Raw genomic sequence first — 15,341 nt, 5'->3', positions numbered from 1 at the left:
CCTTGTGGGACTCCTTCCTCCTGTATGCAGATTTTCGAGATTGCACTTTGAAAACGAACCTGAAAGGTTCGATATTCGAGAAAGCTCTGAATTAATGATGGTAAATGTCCCCTGAGTCCTAGGGGACTCAGGGGACATTTACCATCATTAATTCTTCGTGACTTACATGCCCTAGCATGTAAGTCACGAAGGATGCCATGACGCCACATGGTTTCAAAAGCTTTCTCTATATCTAAGCTGACCACGACCAAATGTTCGTTCTTTATGAATGCATTTCGCACATTTGAATCAGCCTTTATCATAAGATCTAGGGTACCTGTTTTTATGAAATCCAAACTGATCGTTGTTCACAGTAGTTTGAGTTTCAAGATACCAGGTGAGGCGACTGTGTACCATTTTTTCCAGTCTTACCCAGACAGCTAGTAAGTGAGATTGGTCTATAATTATGGGGGTCTGATTGGTTTTTTCCTGGTTTTGGAATGGGTAGAACAACAGAATGTCTCCAGGAAATGGAAAAATAATTTGCAACAAATATTCGGTTGAAAAGTTTTAGGAGAGAGTAACGAGTTCCCTCATTTAGATTCTTTAACATTAGGTAGTATATGCCATCTGGACCAGGTGCACTATTGGCTGAATTTTTTAAGGCTTCTTCTAATTCATACATGGTTAGTGGTTTATTATAAGAGAGGGCTGACTTCGTTCCGAAATTTATTTTATATTTTTCAGTTATTATTTTGGCTTTTAGGAAAGTTGGATCGTATGCGGTTGAGGCAGAATGGTGAGCAAAAGATTCCACGAGGATGTTTGCAATATCCTCTGGAAGGGTTATCTCCTGTCCTTTATAGACGATGATTGGGGAAGGAATTGATGGAAACTTACCAGTAAGGCATCTTATTTTCTGCCAGATTAATCCTGCACTTGTGTCTTTAGTGACAGATGAAGCAAAACGAATCCAAGATTCCTTTTTAGCTTTTCGCCGGGTGTAACAAGCATGGGCTTTTAGTTTCTTGTATATAATGAGATTAGCAGTGGTTGGATTCTTTCGAAACTGATTCCACGCCTTGTTCTTCTCTCTCTTAGCAGTGCTACATGCTGAATTCCACCAATAGTTTTTGTGTTTGGATCCTTTATTAGAAGTTTGAGGAATGGTAGTAGCAGCAGCTGTCAATATTTGTCCTGTGATGTGTTTAACGGCGTTATCTATGGAGTGATGTTGGATAATATCATTCTCTAGTGTAATACGGGATGCGTATTTATTCCAGTCAGCTTTTGAGAATTTCCATTTAGATCGACTGCTTACTGGTAAGTTTCTCCTTGTGCAGAGCTTACAGATTATAGGAAAATGATCACTATTTAATGGGTTCTCTTAGCCTCTCCAATCGAATTCTGGAAATAATGTGGGTGAGCATACCGACAGGTCTACAGCATAGGTTGAGCCTGTTGGAAAATGGACACAGGTGTGGGAGCCTGTGTTAAGCAGAGTGAGATTATTCTTTACAAGAAAAGCCTCTATCATGCATCCCTGGTTGTCTGTCTGCAAAGATCCCCATAACTGGTGATGTGCATTAAAATCGCCCAACAGGCAGAAAGGAGAGGGTAGTTGTAGCATAAGGTCATTTAGTTCAGTTATCGAGCAGTTCTGATTTGGTGAGATATATATTGATACAAGTGTAATCGTTGTACCAAGAACAAGGCATACTGCAACAACTTCTAAAGTGGTTTGTAGGGGAATACGCTGTTGTTGTTGTTGTTGTGGGGGTTTTCTGGCGCATAAGCTGCTTTGGCTATAATGCGCCTATTCCTTTATTGTAATAATATATGAGAATTTCTTGTTATGTCAGAAGAGGCAAAAATCAGAAATGACTAAAAACTCCAATTTTCTTCAGAAAGTTAAAAATTCAGGGATATTTGCATTGTCACCAATGACATTCTCTAGATTTATTGGTTTGCGAAGGTTAACCAAAGATAGCAGGGTTGTATTTCTGTCTTGATTATAGTGTGGGCATTCAATGAGAATGTGTTTCACAGTCAAATTTAGAAAACAATGTGGACACTGTGGTGGATCATCTCCTGTGAGTAAATGAAGGCGAGTCAAATGCGTATGGCCTATTCTTGATCTTGAAAGGAGTACCTCTTCTCGTCTTGACGAACGGACACTGGAACGCCAAATTCTAGGATCCTGTTTAAATTGAAAAAGTTTGTTATTTGTTTGAGAGTGCTGTCCATTCTGTTAGGCATGCATCTTGAATGATTTGTGGGTAGTCTGATGCTGGAACAGGGATATTGGTTAAATCTAAGGTAGATGGATTTTTTGCCGCTTTATCGGCCAGTTCATTACCAGAAATTCCAGAATGTGCTGGAATCCAGCAGAAGGTGATCATTTGGTGGTGCTCTTCAATCTGCAGTAATAATCTTCTAATTTCATTTAGAAAAGGGTGAACTTTATCTGTGGAGTTAGATAATGCCATAATTGAGCTGAGGGAATCTTTTTTTTTTTTTTTGATTTGGTAGTTGTTGGCGCATCGGCTTCTGTGGCCATATTGCACCTCCCAAGGTTTTTGCAGTACTTTGATCCAAGCCCGAGGCGGGAATCGAACCCGCGACCTTTGGGTTGCCGGGCAGGTACTTTACCCACTCGGCTAGCCCGGTCGGCATGAGGGAATCAGTGTAAATAACAAATTTTAATGAGCAGTCAGAACAGAGATTTTCTAAGGCTAGTTTAATTGCATATAATTCTGCTGAGAATATACTGAATTCAGGTGGAAGGGCTGCTGAAATAGTGGTATTTAGGAACACTGCTGCTGCTCCAGCATTTGAGTTAGATTTAGAGCCATCTGTATAAATTGGAGAAAAGTCAAAATATTTGTGAGTGTGAATTGCATGAAGTTGTTTCACATTTGATGCTTGAAGAGCATTTTTTCCCCACTGGCAAAGGTAAGTGTCACAGGTGGGTAGAGGAGTAAGAGTCCATGGTGGTCTCGTACAGAATGAATGGAAACTTTCCAAACTTGCATCAGTTCAAGAAGGCGAAGACCAGCTGGTTTTACTATACTAGGCTTACTTCTGTAGAGGTTTTCTAATGGTGGATTAAATAAGTATGACTGAATTGGATGCAAGGCACAACTTTGTATTTTGACAGCATACTTCAGTAGCAGTGTTTTCCTATGTAGAGTTAACGGGGGCTCATGAGCGTCAATGTAGAGGCTATGTGCTGGTGATGTCCTGAAAGCTCCAAGTGCAATCTTCAAAGCACTGTGTTGAACTGGATCAAGCTAGCGCAAAACACTTGCTCTGGCAGAATCATAGACAGGAGCACCATAATCGAGACGGGATCGGATTAATGCCCTGTATAGCCAAAGTAAGGAGGTGCGATCTGCACCCCATGTTAGGGCGGATAAAGTTCTGAGTATATTTAACTTTTTTAAACAGGAAGTACGTACATTTTTAATATGGTCTAAGAAATTTAATTTGTTGTCAAGGATTAATCCTAGAAATCTGATGTTACTATTGACTGGGATGGAGACGTTGGAAATTTTTGGAGTTCAGGATCCAGATGGAGTTTGCGTTGTCGACAAAAATGGATAGCAACTGTTTTCTGTTGTGAGAGTCGATAGCCGTTAAGGTTGGCCCATTGTTGTATTTTATTCAGTGATATCTGAAGCTGCCTTTCAATTGATCTCATGCTTTGGGAATGACAGGAAATGGAAAGGTCATCCGCGTAAAGATATGACTCAACTGTGTTTGCAAGCTGTTTAGTGATGGAATCGATTCTAGACAAAAAGAGTGGCACTCAGCACAGATCCCTGAGGAACACCTTCTTCCTGAATGAACGTTGTACAGAGGTCATTTTGGTATTTTACTTGAAACGATATAGTGTATAGGAAGTTCTGTACAAATATGGGAAGGTTTCCACGTAGACCGAGAGAATAAAGATCACTAAGTATGCCATGTCGCCAGGTGGCGTCAAAGGCTTTCTGTATATCTATAGTAACCATTACCAGATGCTCGTGTTTAACGAACGCATTGCGAATGGCAAATTCAGCCTTGATCATGAGATCTAAGCATGATCTGTTTTGTCGAAAGCCATGCTGACTATTGCTCATTAGATGTTGGGATATGCTTAGTTGGGATCTTTGAATTTATCAGGATTGCTACACCACTGTGGGCAGTATTTGCTGTATTGTGATCTCTTTGATAAAGGCAGTAGTTCTTTATCGATGAAGAAATTTGCGAGGTTAAGTAAGTTTCTTGGAGACAGAGAGCAACTGGAGAATACTGGTTAATTAGATTATGGATATCATCTGTGTTGCAATGAAAGCCTCTGCAGTTCCATTGTACAATGAAGGCCATTATTTGTGTTTAATTGTTTGAGATGTATCTGACTGCTTTTTGAAGGTGACTGGCTTATGACGTTCCAATTTTTGTTTGTCTTTTTTTAGGAAAACTGGCCGACCAGTGTCCATTTCTTCTTCTTCGACATGAATTTCTAATATTGGATCTTCCTGTAGAGTAGGAGATGTCGCTGGTATTGTAAGAGGAGTGTTACTTGCCTGGTCTGAATGCTTGGGGTTACTGGACTGTTGCTGAGAGAGGACAGCTCTAGTCCAGTCAGAGATTGATATGTTTGAGGGGACGGTAACTTCAGTTTGGGTGGACATTGTTTGTTGTTTTTGTGCAACATTTGCATAGGTACGTTTGGGCATGGTAGGAGCAATTATTTTCCTTGCTTCTTGAAAGCTTACCTTGTTCTTAACCTTATATTTAACAATTTGTTTCTCAGTTTTCCATCTCTCACAAGTTTTAGAATATGCAGGATGGTTACCTTTACAGTTGGGACATGTCTTTTCTGTCGCCAAACATTCAGACTGAGTATGATCGGAAGATCCACAGTTTGGACAAACTGGGTTTCCTCTACATGTTGTCTGAGAGTGACCATACTTTTGGCACTTGTAGCATCTCAAGGGATTGGGTATATACGGGCGAACACGGCAAAGTAGATAGCCAGCTTTTACTGTTGATGGTAGGTTTGGGGAATTAAATGTAAGAATGATATTCCTGGTGGGCATAAGGTTATTGTCTTTTTTAATCATGATTCTTCTTGATGCAATAACATTTTGATCCTGAAGTTCTTGGGTTAATTCATCCTCTGTCACGTTCAACAAATCCCAACTAGAAATCACACCTTTGGATGTATTTAAGGTAGCATGGGGAGATACTTTAATTGGTATCCCAGCAAAATTTGAAAGTTGTAAGAGTTTCTCTGAATGTCTACTTTTTGTTGTTTCTATAAGAAGGTCTCCAGATTGCAGCCTCTTCACAGTCTTTGAGATCCTGCAATACTCTCCAGGTGTTTCTGGATGAGGAAAGGAGATAATTTGCTGAGAGGTTGTTCTGAAAGTGAATGTAAAATTAAAAAGGAAAGAAACTCTTTTGTTGTTGAATTTGTTTTCAACCTCTTGGGTTGTGAAATGTCATAATCAATTTCAGTATGTGGCCGAGAGGCTTGTCGGCTCTAAAGATGGATAATCATTTTGCTCCATCTTTGCTCCTTTTCGCCCTTGGCAGATGAGCTTTTCTGCCAAGGTTTCTGGCCCCGCCATGGGGAGGCAGGAGCAGTGCCTGGTGTGACCAAGCGAGAAGTAGTAGGGGGTTAGTAATAAGACTATGAAAAAAGAAAGGTGGCTTGCCTTTCTTGCTCTGTACAGGTACTTTTGTAGCAAGAGCAGTTATAAAATAAATAGATTACTTAACGAGAGGAAAGCAAAAGAACTATATATCACTTTTTGGAAATCGCACTATAAGGCAGAGATAAATCGCCTGGCACCCGGGGCCAGGGGAATACGTCTGGAAGGGATTTTACTGTCAATCAGTATAGCTACACCACCATGTGGAGAGATCCTGTCATGCCTGAATATTGTATAGTTTTTAACTGAAAGTGTCACTTGCAGAGAAAGATTCGTTTCTTGTAGACAGATGCCTACTGTATTATGCTGATTTATCAAATCGTGAATATCGTCTATGTTGCTACAGAGGCCTCTACAATTCCATTGAATCAACTGATCCATTATTTAGTTTTTGAAGTAGGTGTTTCTGACTGTTTTTTAGAGCCAATCTGTTTATGGCGTTCCAATTTTATTTTATCTTTTCTCGGGAAAGTGGGTCATGCATTATCCGTGTCTTCTTCAGCATGTATTTCTAAAATGGTTTCATCGTTATGAGTTTTGTCATCGATTTCCATATCCGTGGTTAGAATCTTTTGAGGTTTAATATTTCTCAGACTCTCAGTATCTGAGTGTGATGGAGTAATAGTTGGTGGTACGATGAATGGGGTATTATTTGCTTGGTCTTTTACATGTTCTTTAGGGGACTCCAGCAGACTCGCTAGGACAGCTTGGCCCAGTCGGAAATGGATGTAGCTGGTGGTATGGACACTTCAGTTTGAGTTCCTTCCGATTTGTATTTTTGTGTTGCGGCTGCATATGTGAGTTTCGGTACTGCGAGTAAAACTTGTTTCCTTGCTTCTTGGTAAGTTACTTTGTTTTCTATTTTGTACTTTTGTATCTTCTTTCCAGTTTTCCAGGTTTCACAGATTTTCGAGTAAGCTGGATGGTTAACTTTACAGTTTGGACATACTGATGTTTGTGCTGGGCAGTCTGTTTGTGTGTGTTCCTTAGATCCATATTTGGGGCACACTGAAACCCCTCTACACACTGTTTGAGCATGGCCAAATTTTTGGCACTTGAAGCACCTGAGAGGATTGGGGATATAAGGTCAGATATGGCAGTTCTGATATCCAGCCTTAACTGTAGCTGGAAGGATTGGTGTTGAAAAGGTCAGTATAACACTGCGAGTGGGAACTAATTCACTGTCTTTCTTGATTTTAATTCGCTTTGCCTGTACAACTTTTTGGTCTTGTAGCTCTTGGACTAATTCCTCTTCGGTAACATTTATTAAGTCCCATTCAGACAGCACTCCTTTGGATGAATTTAAGGTGGCATGTGGAGTTACTGTGACAGGAATATTGGCAAATTTTGAAATTCTTTGCAGGACTTCAGAGTGCCTGCTATTCATTGTCTCTATAAGTAGATCTCCAGAGCGGAGTCTTTTCACTACTTTAGGAGGTCCAGCAGCATTCTTGAGACATTTCTGGATAAGAAATGGAGAAAGTGCACCTACTGGTTGACTTGTTTGAGAATGTATAATAAGAAACAGTGGTGTTTCCTTTTTGGATCCTTCTGTTCTTTGTCTCTTGGGATGGGAAGTGTCAAAGTCAGTTTCGTCTGTCCACGAATAAGTTGAGTCATGAGGCTCAACACATGGATTATGGACTTCATGATCCACGTTAGCTCCTTTTAGCCCTTGGCAGAGAACCTTTTGCCAAGGTTACCGGCCCCGCCACAGGGAGGCAGGAGCAGTGCTGCTAGAGTGACCAAGCGGTGTAAGTTAGTTTGTTAGTTTTAAGGAAAAGAAAAGAAAGGTGGTTTTCCTTTCTTAAACTTACAAATCGTAAGACTAAGTTACTGGTAAATTACCTTAAACATAAGAAAAACTTTCGAAAATTAGCAAGATCTGTCGCACTGAGAAGACGCTCTGTAAATCGCTCAAAGAATTGCTCGATCACAATAATGCTTGGCACCCGGGGCCCAGTAATGTTGTGAGCAAGGAGGATTTATGAAAAAGCTAATACTCCATCTAAGAAAAACACTAGAAAATCACACTACAGGGATTGATTGGAAACTATCACTTGGCACCAAGGAGAGTAGTTTCTTCTCCCAGGGTTTCTGCACCCCACCACACAGAGACAGGAGTGGTGCTAACAGTGACTAAGCAATATGGGCAGTTAGTGTGTTAAAAAAAATTATTAAAACTAAAAAAGTTAGTTAAACTTTTGATAACTAGAAAGTTATTTAAAAATTCCTGTTCACACACACACACACACACACACACACACACTAAACATAATACTAATCTCAAAAAATTAAATGAGCATAATTATATAATAAATTCATAAAATAAAAATTCCTTTTCCTTTACTTACTTTTCTTTCAATTTATCATTCAGGAACCTATTGAGTTCTGCTGGACCAGCCAGAAATGATAATTTTCTCAAAAGAGCCAGGACCTGAAAGTAGTAAAGAGATGGACTTGTACCTTCTTAAAAAGTAAAAGGTGATACTGTACCATGATATTTTCTCAAAATTGCTTAATTGAATTATCATTGCTGTGTTTTTGTAAGTTAAATTAAGGAAAAAGTAACTTTTGTAATTTTCCCACATTTATCATGTCAAAATTCTTCCAGAAAGAAGTACCATTCATTCTTGTGAATATTCACTGTTAGAGAATTTTGTTATTCACCATCATCCTTTATCCATGTAATCAAGAAATGAAATACCACTGAACAATTAAATTAATGTAGATGTTTATTTCATACTGCCAGCCAGAAATAATTTTATAGCTGGCAATATGAAATAAACATCTTCATGGAAAATTATCATAGCTATGGGTATGCAGTGCATGTTTATATAAATCCTGAATTCCTGGCAGTAATATAAGTTTGACTATTCAAGAATCCTTGGCTTCGCATAGTGCTGAGTTGACTGATGTCAAGCAAGGTCAATACTAATTTCAACAAGGGAGGAATATGCCAGTCAAACTTGTCTTCCATGAGATGGGAAGACAGCATTGTATGGAGAATATAAGTGAATTATGGAATAACTTTAGAGCTACCATAACAAAAATAATCAATGCATATACACCATTAAGAAAATACAGAATGAGGAGAATGTCAAGGTGAATGAATTGACAAATTGGCCAGCTGAAAATAGTAAAAAACAAGATAGTATGGGACAGTTACTGAGCAATGAAAAGGTCTACAGTCAAGTTGGTTGGTGAAGAAATGGTTAGGTTTCCAAAGGTGGAATATGAAAAATTACTAGCTGAGAGAGCAAAAGAAGGGAATATAGAGTTTCAGATGTATATAAATACAAACATGAAAAGAGCAAATTAGACTTTACCGTTGCATGATGGATTATTGATTTCACTAACAACTCAGCTGATGTAACTCACTAACTGAATGGACAGATCAGCAATTTTTATGGATGAAAGTCTTCTCACTAAAAGATGTTCTTATTTTTCTTTGTTAGGAATGAAAGGCCTCTTGGGCCATACTGTGTCTGTCCTTGATTTTTTAATGCCTTTAATCTAAAAAAATAGTTACATTCTGTCGCGCAGATAAATACACTTTAAGTATCACAAATGCTCATCATGGTTAGCATTCTTTCCTAAAATGTGAGGATTTAACAGTTCCTGAAGGTTAGGTAGCCAGTTAAGAGTAGTTTTACAGGTATTGAAATAATAAGGAGAACCAAAGGCAGTGATGTACTGGAGACGGCTTGCGTGAGCCACTTGTTAAACCAACAGTGACTATAAATTGTAGAGTGGCATACAGTTCAATCCACTTCAGTGGCTAGTGGCATTTGGGCGATAAGCTTGTATATGGTGACACGGAAAATCCAGTGGGGGCACACTTATTTAGGGACCTTTTGTGCTTCCTTTCCCCCAAACTCTTTTTTCATGCGGCATGGGTTATCTCGGCTAGCAATTTTACAGGAATATTATTTCCAACAAACACCCTGCTTCAGTCCCATCCCTATCAGCTGGAGTGAAGTTAACACTCTCAATACACAAAAACAGAAGTGTTTTCTTTAAGGTCCCAACTTTAAAATTCAAAAAAATCCATTAATTAACACGCAAACAGCAAAAATGTATGCATTTTCCAATTATTCTTGAGAGAAACAATCAGGTGTTGACATTGATTATAGAACGCAATACAGAATTTGTTTGAATTTTCTGCATGTGTGCTCTGCCACTGGCTAAAGCGAATTAAGTTACACAGAAGGCCCCATCATTCATGACCGGGATATATATAGGGAGTGTAAAAACACACACGCACGCACGCAACTGTTTCTTGACATAAGAAACATAACCGAAAGAACTGTTTTCGAAAAATGAAAAGATCATACTTCTTTTTTCTTTGTGTATTGCATCTACTAACACAAAATCCATCTACTGGAAGCCACACTAGAAATGGAAAAAAAACTAGTATAAAACTAATAAAACTGCAATGTGCATTTAATAAAAGAAAAGTTTGCTTTATTGTAATTGTTTTTAGGGAACAATATCAGTACAGCACATTTTCTGTATGTATATTTTTTCTTCTAACAAAATTTCCAGAAAATATTTCTATTGATAGCCGCGCTATAAACTTCGAAAACTGGTGTCAAAGGAACTTTGCATGGGCATTCATAAATCAAACAATAGCAGTGGCGTAACCAGGATTTTTTGTCAGCCATTCACAAAAAACGTGCCAATTGCCTAATGCTAATCTGTTATTTTTGGGTTTTATCTGTATATGTCTGTATTATAAAAACATAATATTAAACATATGGATAATAACAAACTATTTTATTAATGATTATTTTACTGATAATATTTAGTATATTTTTTTTATTTGTTACAATATGTTGTATAAAATATAAGCAGTACCTAAACAATTATAAAAATAAACATGTGAAACAAAATGAACTGCAAAAATAATACATAAATGATAAATTATAGATATAAAAGTTAATATTTTTAAAAATATTGAATAAATACAGTCGGGCCTTGTACCATGAACTTAATTTGTTCCACGAACCGGTTCATGATACGAAATGCGATTTCCCATAGTATCCTATGGGGAAATAAATAAATTGGTACCAGACCCTCCACAAAAAAAAGGCCACCATTTACATACATTATTTATTCTTCTTCATGGTTACAGGTTCTTCAAGTTCTTCTGCCTGTTTCTGCTTTTTAGCATTGAAGAATCTATCCAGTGTTGATTGCTTTTCTCTCTTTTTAAGGAGGCTCCCGAAGTAGTGAAGCACTATGTCATTGTAGAGGTCCCCTACTCTGTTCACTTCAGCTGTGTTCGAGTGAAACTCCAACACCGTTGTGAAGCTTCTTCCAGTCCTGAAGAATCTTCTTGATAGTAGCTGAAGGCATTGGACCTTTGGTGATGTTTTCCTCTTTCTCCTCTTCTGAGGAAACATTTTTTTCCATTTCCCCAACCTGATGTTTATGCAGCTCCTTCAGTTCTTCCATGGTCAGCTGCACTTCATGCTCCTCTATTACTCCTCCACATCTTCTTCTTCCAAGTCCAGGTCCTTAGCTGCTGCCACAATGTCCTTCATGACTTGGGCTCCATTATCAGGTTCTTCTCCTTGAACACAGGCTGGCCACAGGTTTCTCCAGGCAGAGTTCAGGTTACTGACTGACATTTCATGCCAAGCTTCTTCTGAGTCTAATGGCGCGCACAATTTTAAATTCTTCCTTCCAAAATTTCCTCAATGTCATGAAGCTGGAAGCTGTTTGTTTGTTATGGGTTTGTTATTTGGATTTTAGGAGCATTAGCAACTAAGGCCATATTGCTCCGGGATATGCGGTGTCATTCCCTGATCTTTCCGCATCCTCCGTATTTGGTGGTGACGGGCTCGAACCCCGGTCTAATCAAGAAGCGTGTGCTATGCACTGCTGCTCCTTCCCACCTGGCTACGGAGGCGCCCAAGCTGGAAGCATGGCAAACTTCAAAGAAGCTGGTGAAAAGTGCTTTGGTGTACAGCTTCTTGAAGTGTGCTATGACATTCTGGTCCATTGGCTGAATTAGAGGGGTATGTTGTGAGGTAAGAAGACAATCTTCAGGGAGCTGAACTCCAATTCCAGGGCATCTTCTAAATCAAGTGGGTGACCAGGTACATTATCCATGGTGAGGACAGCCTTCGGTGGCAAGTTCTTTTCCTCCAGGTTTTTCTTCACTGTAGGTGCAAAGACTTCAAGCACCCAGTCCTTGAAAAGAAGCTTAGTAACCCAAGCTTTTGGGTTAAATTTCCAGTAGACTCCAAGTTTACCTTTGACAATTGAGTGCTTCTTAAATGCTCTTGGTGTTTAAGAATGATACACCAAGAGAGGCTTGATCTTCAGGTCTCCACTAGTTTTGGCAGCAAAGAGGAGGGTCAGCCTGTCCTTCATAGGTTTGTGGCCTGGCAGAGCTTGTTCTTCCTTTGTGATGTAGGTTTTACTGGGTATTTTTTTCCAGAAAAGCCCAGTTTCATCACAGTTGAAGACCTGTTGTGGTAGATATCCTTCATCTTTCATGAGCTTCTGAAATTTCTTGGCAAATTTATCAGCGGCTTCTTTATCAGCACTTGCTGCCTCCCCATGCCTTATGACACGGCGAATGCCAGTGCCCCCCTTAAACTTCTCAAACCGCCCCCTGCTTGCCTTAAATTCAGATTCTTCAGAGCTTGGCCCTGGAGTTTTTTTCTTTCAGGTCAGCATAGATGTACTTGGCTTTCAGACAGATGATTTCTTTGCTGATGGCATCTCCTGCCATTTGCTTTTGGTGGATCCACAGTAGCAGCAAGTTCTTTATTTCTTCAATGATGGGGTTTCTTAGGGTACTTAATCTGGTCACTCCCATTACAACCTCAATATTCTTGATGGTCTCCTTGTTCTTCAAGATGGTTCCAATGGTGGATTTGTTGACTCCATATTCGATTGCCAGATCAACTACCCTAGCTCCTTTTTCAAGCTTGGCAATGATGTCTTTCTTGGTTTCAATAGTGATTTTCTTGAGTGTTTCCTTGGGCTCTCTTACACTGCCACTTTTCTTAGGATCTATTTTTTGAATCTTTTCAAAATCTCATTAAAAATCTTTTCAAAAGAAACTTTCAAAAAAACAAATTTGGAACTTTCCTAAAACAAAAGAAAAGAAAGACATGGTGAATAAAACAGAATGTGTGTTTTTATTAATCACTTCCCTGATTATCGAGAGTGACTCTTGTGGCCATTCACCGGTGGGCATGTTTCTTGGAATATTTTTTATCTGAGACAAGCATCAGATGACGCCTGCTGATACCTTACATATTGTTGTCGCCTGTTTCGTTTTCAAGAATTAATTATGGATAATTAATAATGAAGAATTAATTACGGATTTTGTTTGTTTGTTATTTGGTTTTTAGGAGCATTAGCAACTAAGGCCATATTGCTCCGAGATATGCGGTGGTCATTCCCTGACCTTTCCGCATCCTCCGTATTTGGTGGTGACGGGCTCGAACCCCGGTCTAATCAAGAAGAGTGTGCTACGCACTGCTGCTCCTTCCCACCTGGCTACGGAGGCGCCTTAATTACGGATAATGACTGAAGAATATTGCAGTTCTGATCGGGATAATAATTCTAGGAATATACAACAACAACAACATTGAATATCTCATTGAGTACTTCAATTTGTTCCATAATCAAACACTGTATTACACAGCATAAAAGCAATAAAAATCGTTATTTAAAAAATTAGTATTTTTTTGACACGAAAATAGGGAAAAATAGTAAGGGAAGAGGTTAAAACCCGGGCCCACGAACCCGGGTTCATGGTACGAAAAGTTTGTTGTATGGGGCATCCGCCATATGAGGCCCCACTTACTTAAGTTGTACAACGTATATCGCAGTATTACTTTTCTAAAAATGTGCCAGAATACCAGATTTCGGTATCAGGAGGGTACAATGTACCTGCTGACCCTATCCTGGTTACACCACTGAACAGTAGTTTGGTTTGTTTAGATTTTATTGGTGCATTAGCAACTAAGGCTATAATGTGCCAAAACCATGTCATATATAAAAATTTAAGTTTTTAGTGACCTAATAAATTAGGTCACCATGACAGGGTCACAATGGCTAAACGGCCAGATGAACAATGGTACACAACACTACACATAACCTCCACACACTTTTAAATCTCTGGCCTCAACAGTGTTCTGTTTCACACGACAATGAAAGCAACGCGGAGATGGGGAAAACCCCTGGTGCCATTAGACACTAACACACTTTACTTGTCAAGATATATAATAACATGGGTATAAAATGTATTAGAGATATATATCAATAAAGAAATATAAAAATAACAGGTAAATTTTAAATGTGAGTAAAAAGGTTTTAGATAGCTAAAAACTGCAGACACATGGTCATTGTCAGATAACATCTGCCTGAGCGTATAAGGCTCATATGACTAAAAGCGGTAAAATAAAAAATATGTTTGTGTCTGTAATGGGGAAACTCGATTAAAATATACCAAATGCTTAAAACAGTGCCACAATTCTCAATTCTCACACAGAGAGTGCCATCTGCCCTCAGCAGAAATGCATGCGTAAGATGACTGTGTCCTATGTGGAGGCAAGCTAGAACAACTTCCTCTCTTCAGTTCCTGTGCAGACTAGACTGCCAATGTTGGATTACATCTTTATCTGACAGAACTTATTTGTGATCTGCTCATGCCAAGATTGTTGTCATTGGGAGAGTAATGTAAGTTGTATCACCTGCCTGTAGTCTGTATAGGGGACTAACAGGCAATGAGAGTTGTGGGGTTCTGGTGATCTGGCTGCAGCATCTGCCAGTTCATTCCTCTTGATCCTAATGTGGCTTGGAATCCAGAAGAAACTAATGTCTAATAAACGTTCAGACAGAGTGTAGTGTCTGTGGATGCAAGTCAGATGTGTCAGGGATGAGGTATAATCCTCATCCCTGATAAAGCCTGTAGTATACTTAGAGAGTCAGTCTATACCATACACCTTTGGTATGTGTGCGTTTTAATGTGGTCCAATGCTAACTCTAGAGAATGCAACTCAGCAATATATATGCTGCATTCTTGTGGAATGCAGATATAGTGGACCCAGATGTAGTGTGATCTGGGAAGATGGCAGCAGATCCGACAGATGACTCTGACATCGAGCCATCAGTAAAGACAGGCAGGAAGTCAGAGTACTGGGCTCTGTGGGCAGCACAGAGTTGTTGTTAGACAGAATAACAATAAAGGTAGTGTGGTGGCCTTTCCCCAATTTTTTGATGGAAAAATCGTATTATGGTAAGTGAGCATGCAAGGGTGAAAGTATTTGATTTGGTGACTCGGCAACATTGTCTACCGTGACGTTGTGCTCTCTGGGCAGCTGGCAGGTATTATAAAGAGTTTTCCACCGAGGCTTGAAGATGGATGTCTGCGTAGGGTTGTGTGGCAGGGACAGTAGCGGTTCACCTGCTTTGATGTATAAACTCTAGACAGGGAAAGTTCTAAATGCTCCAGTAGAAATACGGATGGCTTGGTGGAGAACTGGGTCTAGCCACCATAGTACACTGTTTCTAGCTGATTGGGTACACTTGGGACCCATAGTTCAATTTAGATCATACAAGTGCACGATAGATAAAGGTGGAGTAAAGTGCAGTGGTCTGCACATCGTTTATTGGAAGAAAGAGCAC

The 15,341-nt window shown here is 39.3% G+C and overlaps 1 protein-coding gene across 1 annotated transcript in view; it reads right to left on the bottom strand.

Moving 5' to 3' along the window:
* Window positions 1-15,341, bottom strand: part of LOC150083252 (treslin-like) — a 265,502-nt gene that overhangs the window by 100,817 nt on the left and 149,344 nt on the right. The window contains exon 11 of the mRNA XM_090378450.1: window positions 8,039-8,121. Coding sequence (XP_090234576.1) covers window positions 8,039-8,121 — 83 coding nt within the window. The remainder of the gene's footprint in view (window positions 1-8,038; window positions 8,122-15,341) is intronic.

The sequence above is a fragment of the Mastigoproctus giganteus genome, chromosome 7 (genome assembly GCF_048544385.1).
Source record: "Mastigoproctus giganteus isolate SK-2022 chromosome 7, ASM4854438v1, whole genome shotgun sequence".
In the NCBI taxonomy this organism is placed as follows: domain Eukaryota; kingdom Metazoa; phylum Arthropoda; class Arachnida; order Uropygi; family Thelyphonidae; genus Mastigoproctus; species Mastigoproctus giganteus.
The sequence above is the reverse complement of the archived record's forward strand: the minus strand, read 5'-3'. Positions and strand labels throughout refer to the sequence as shown.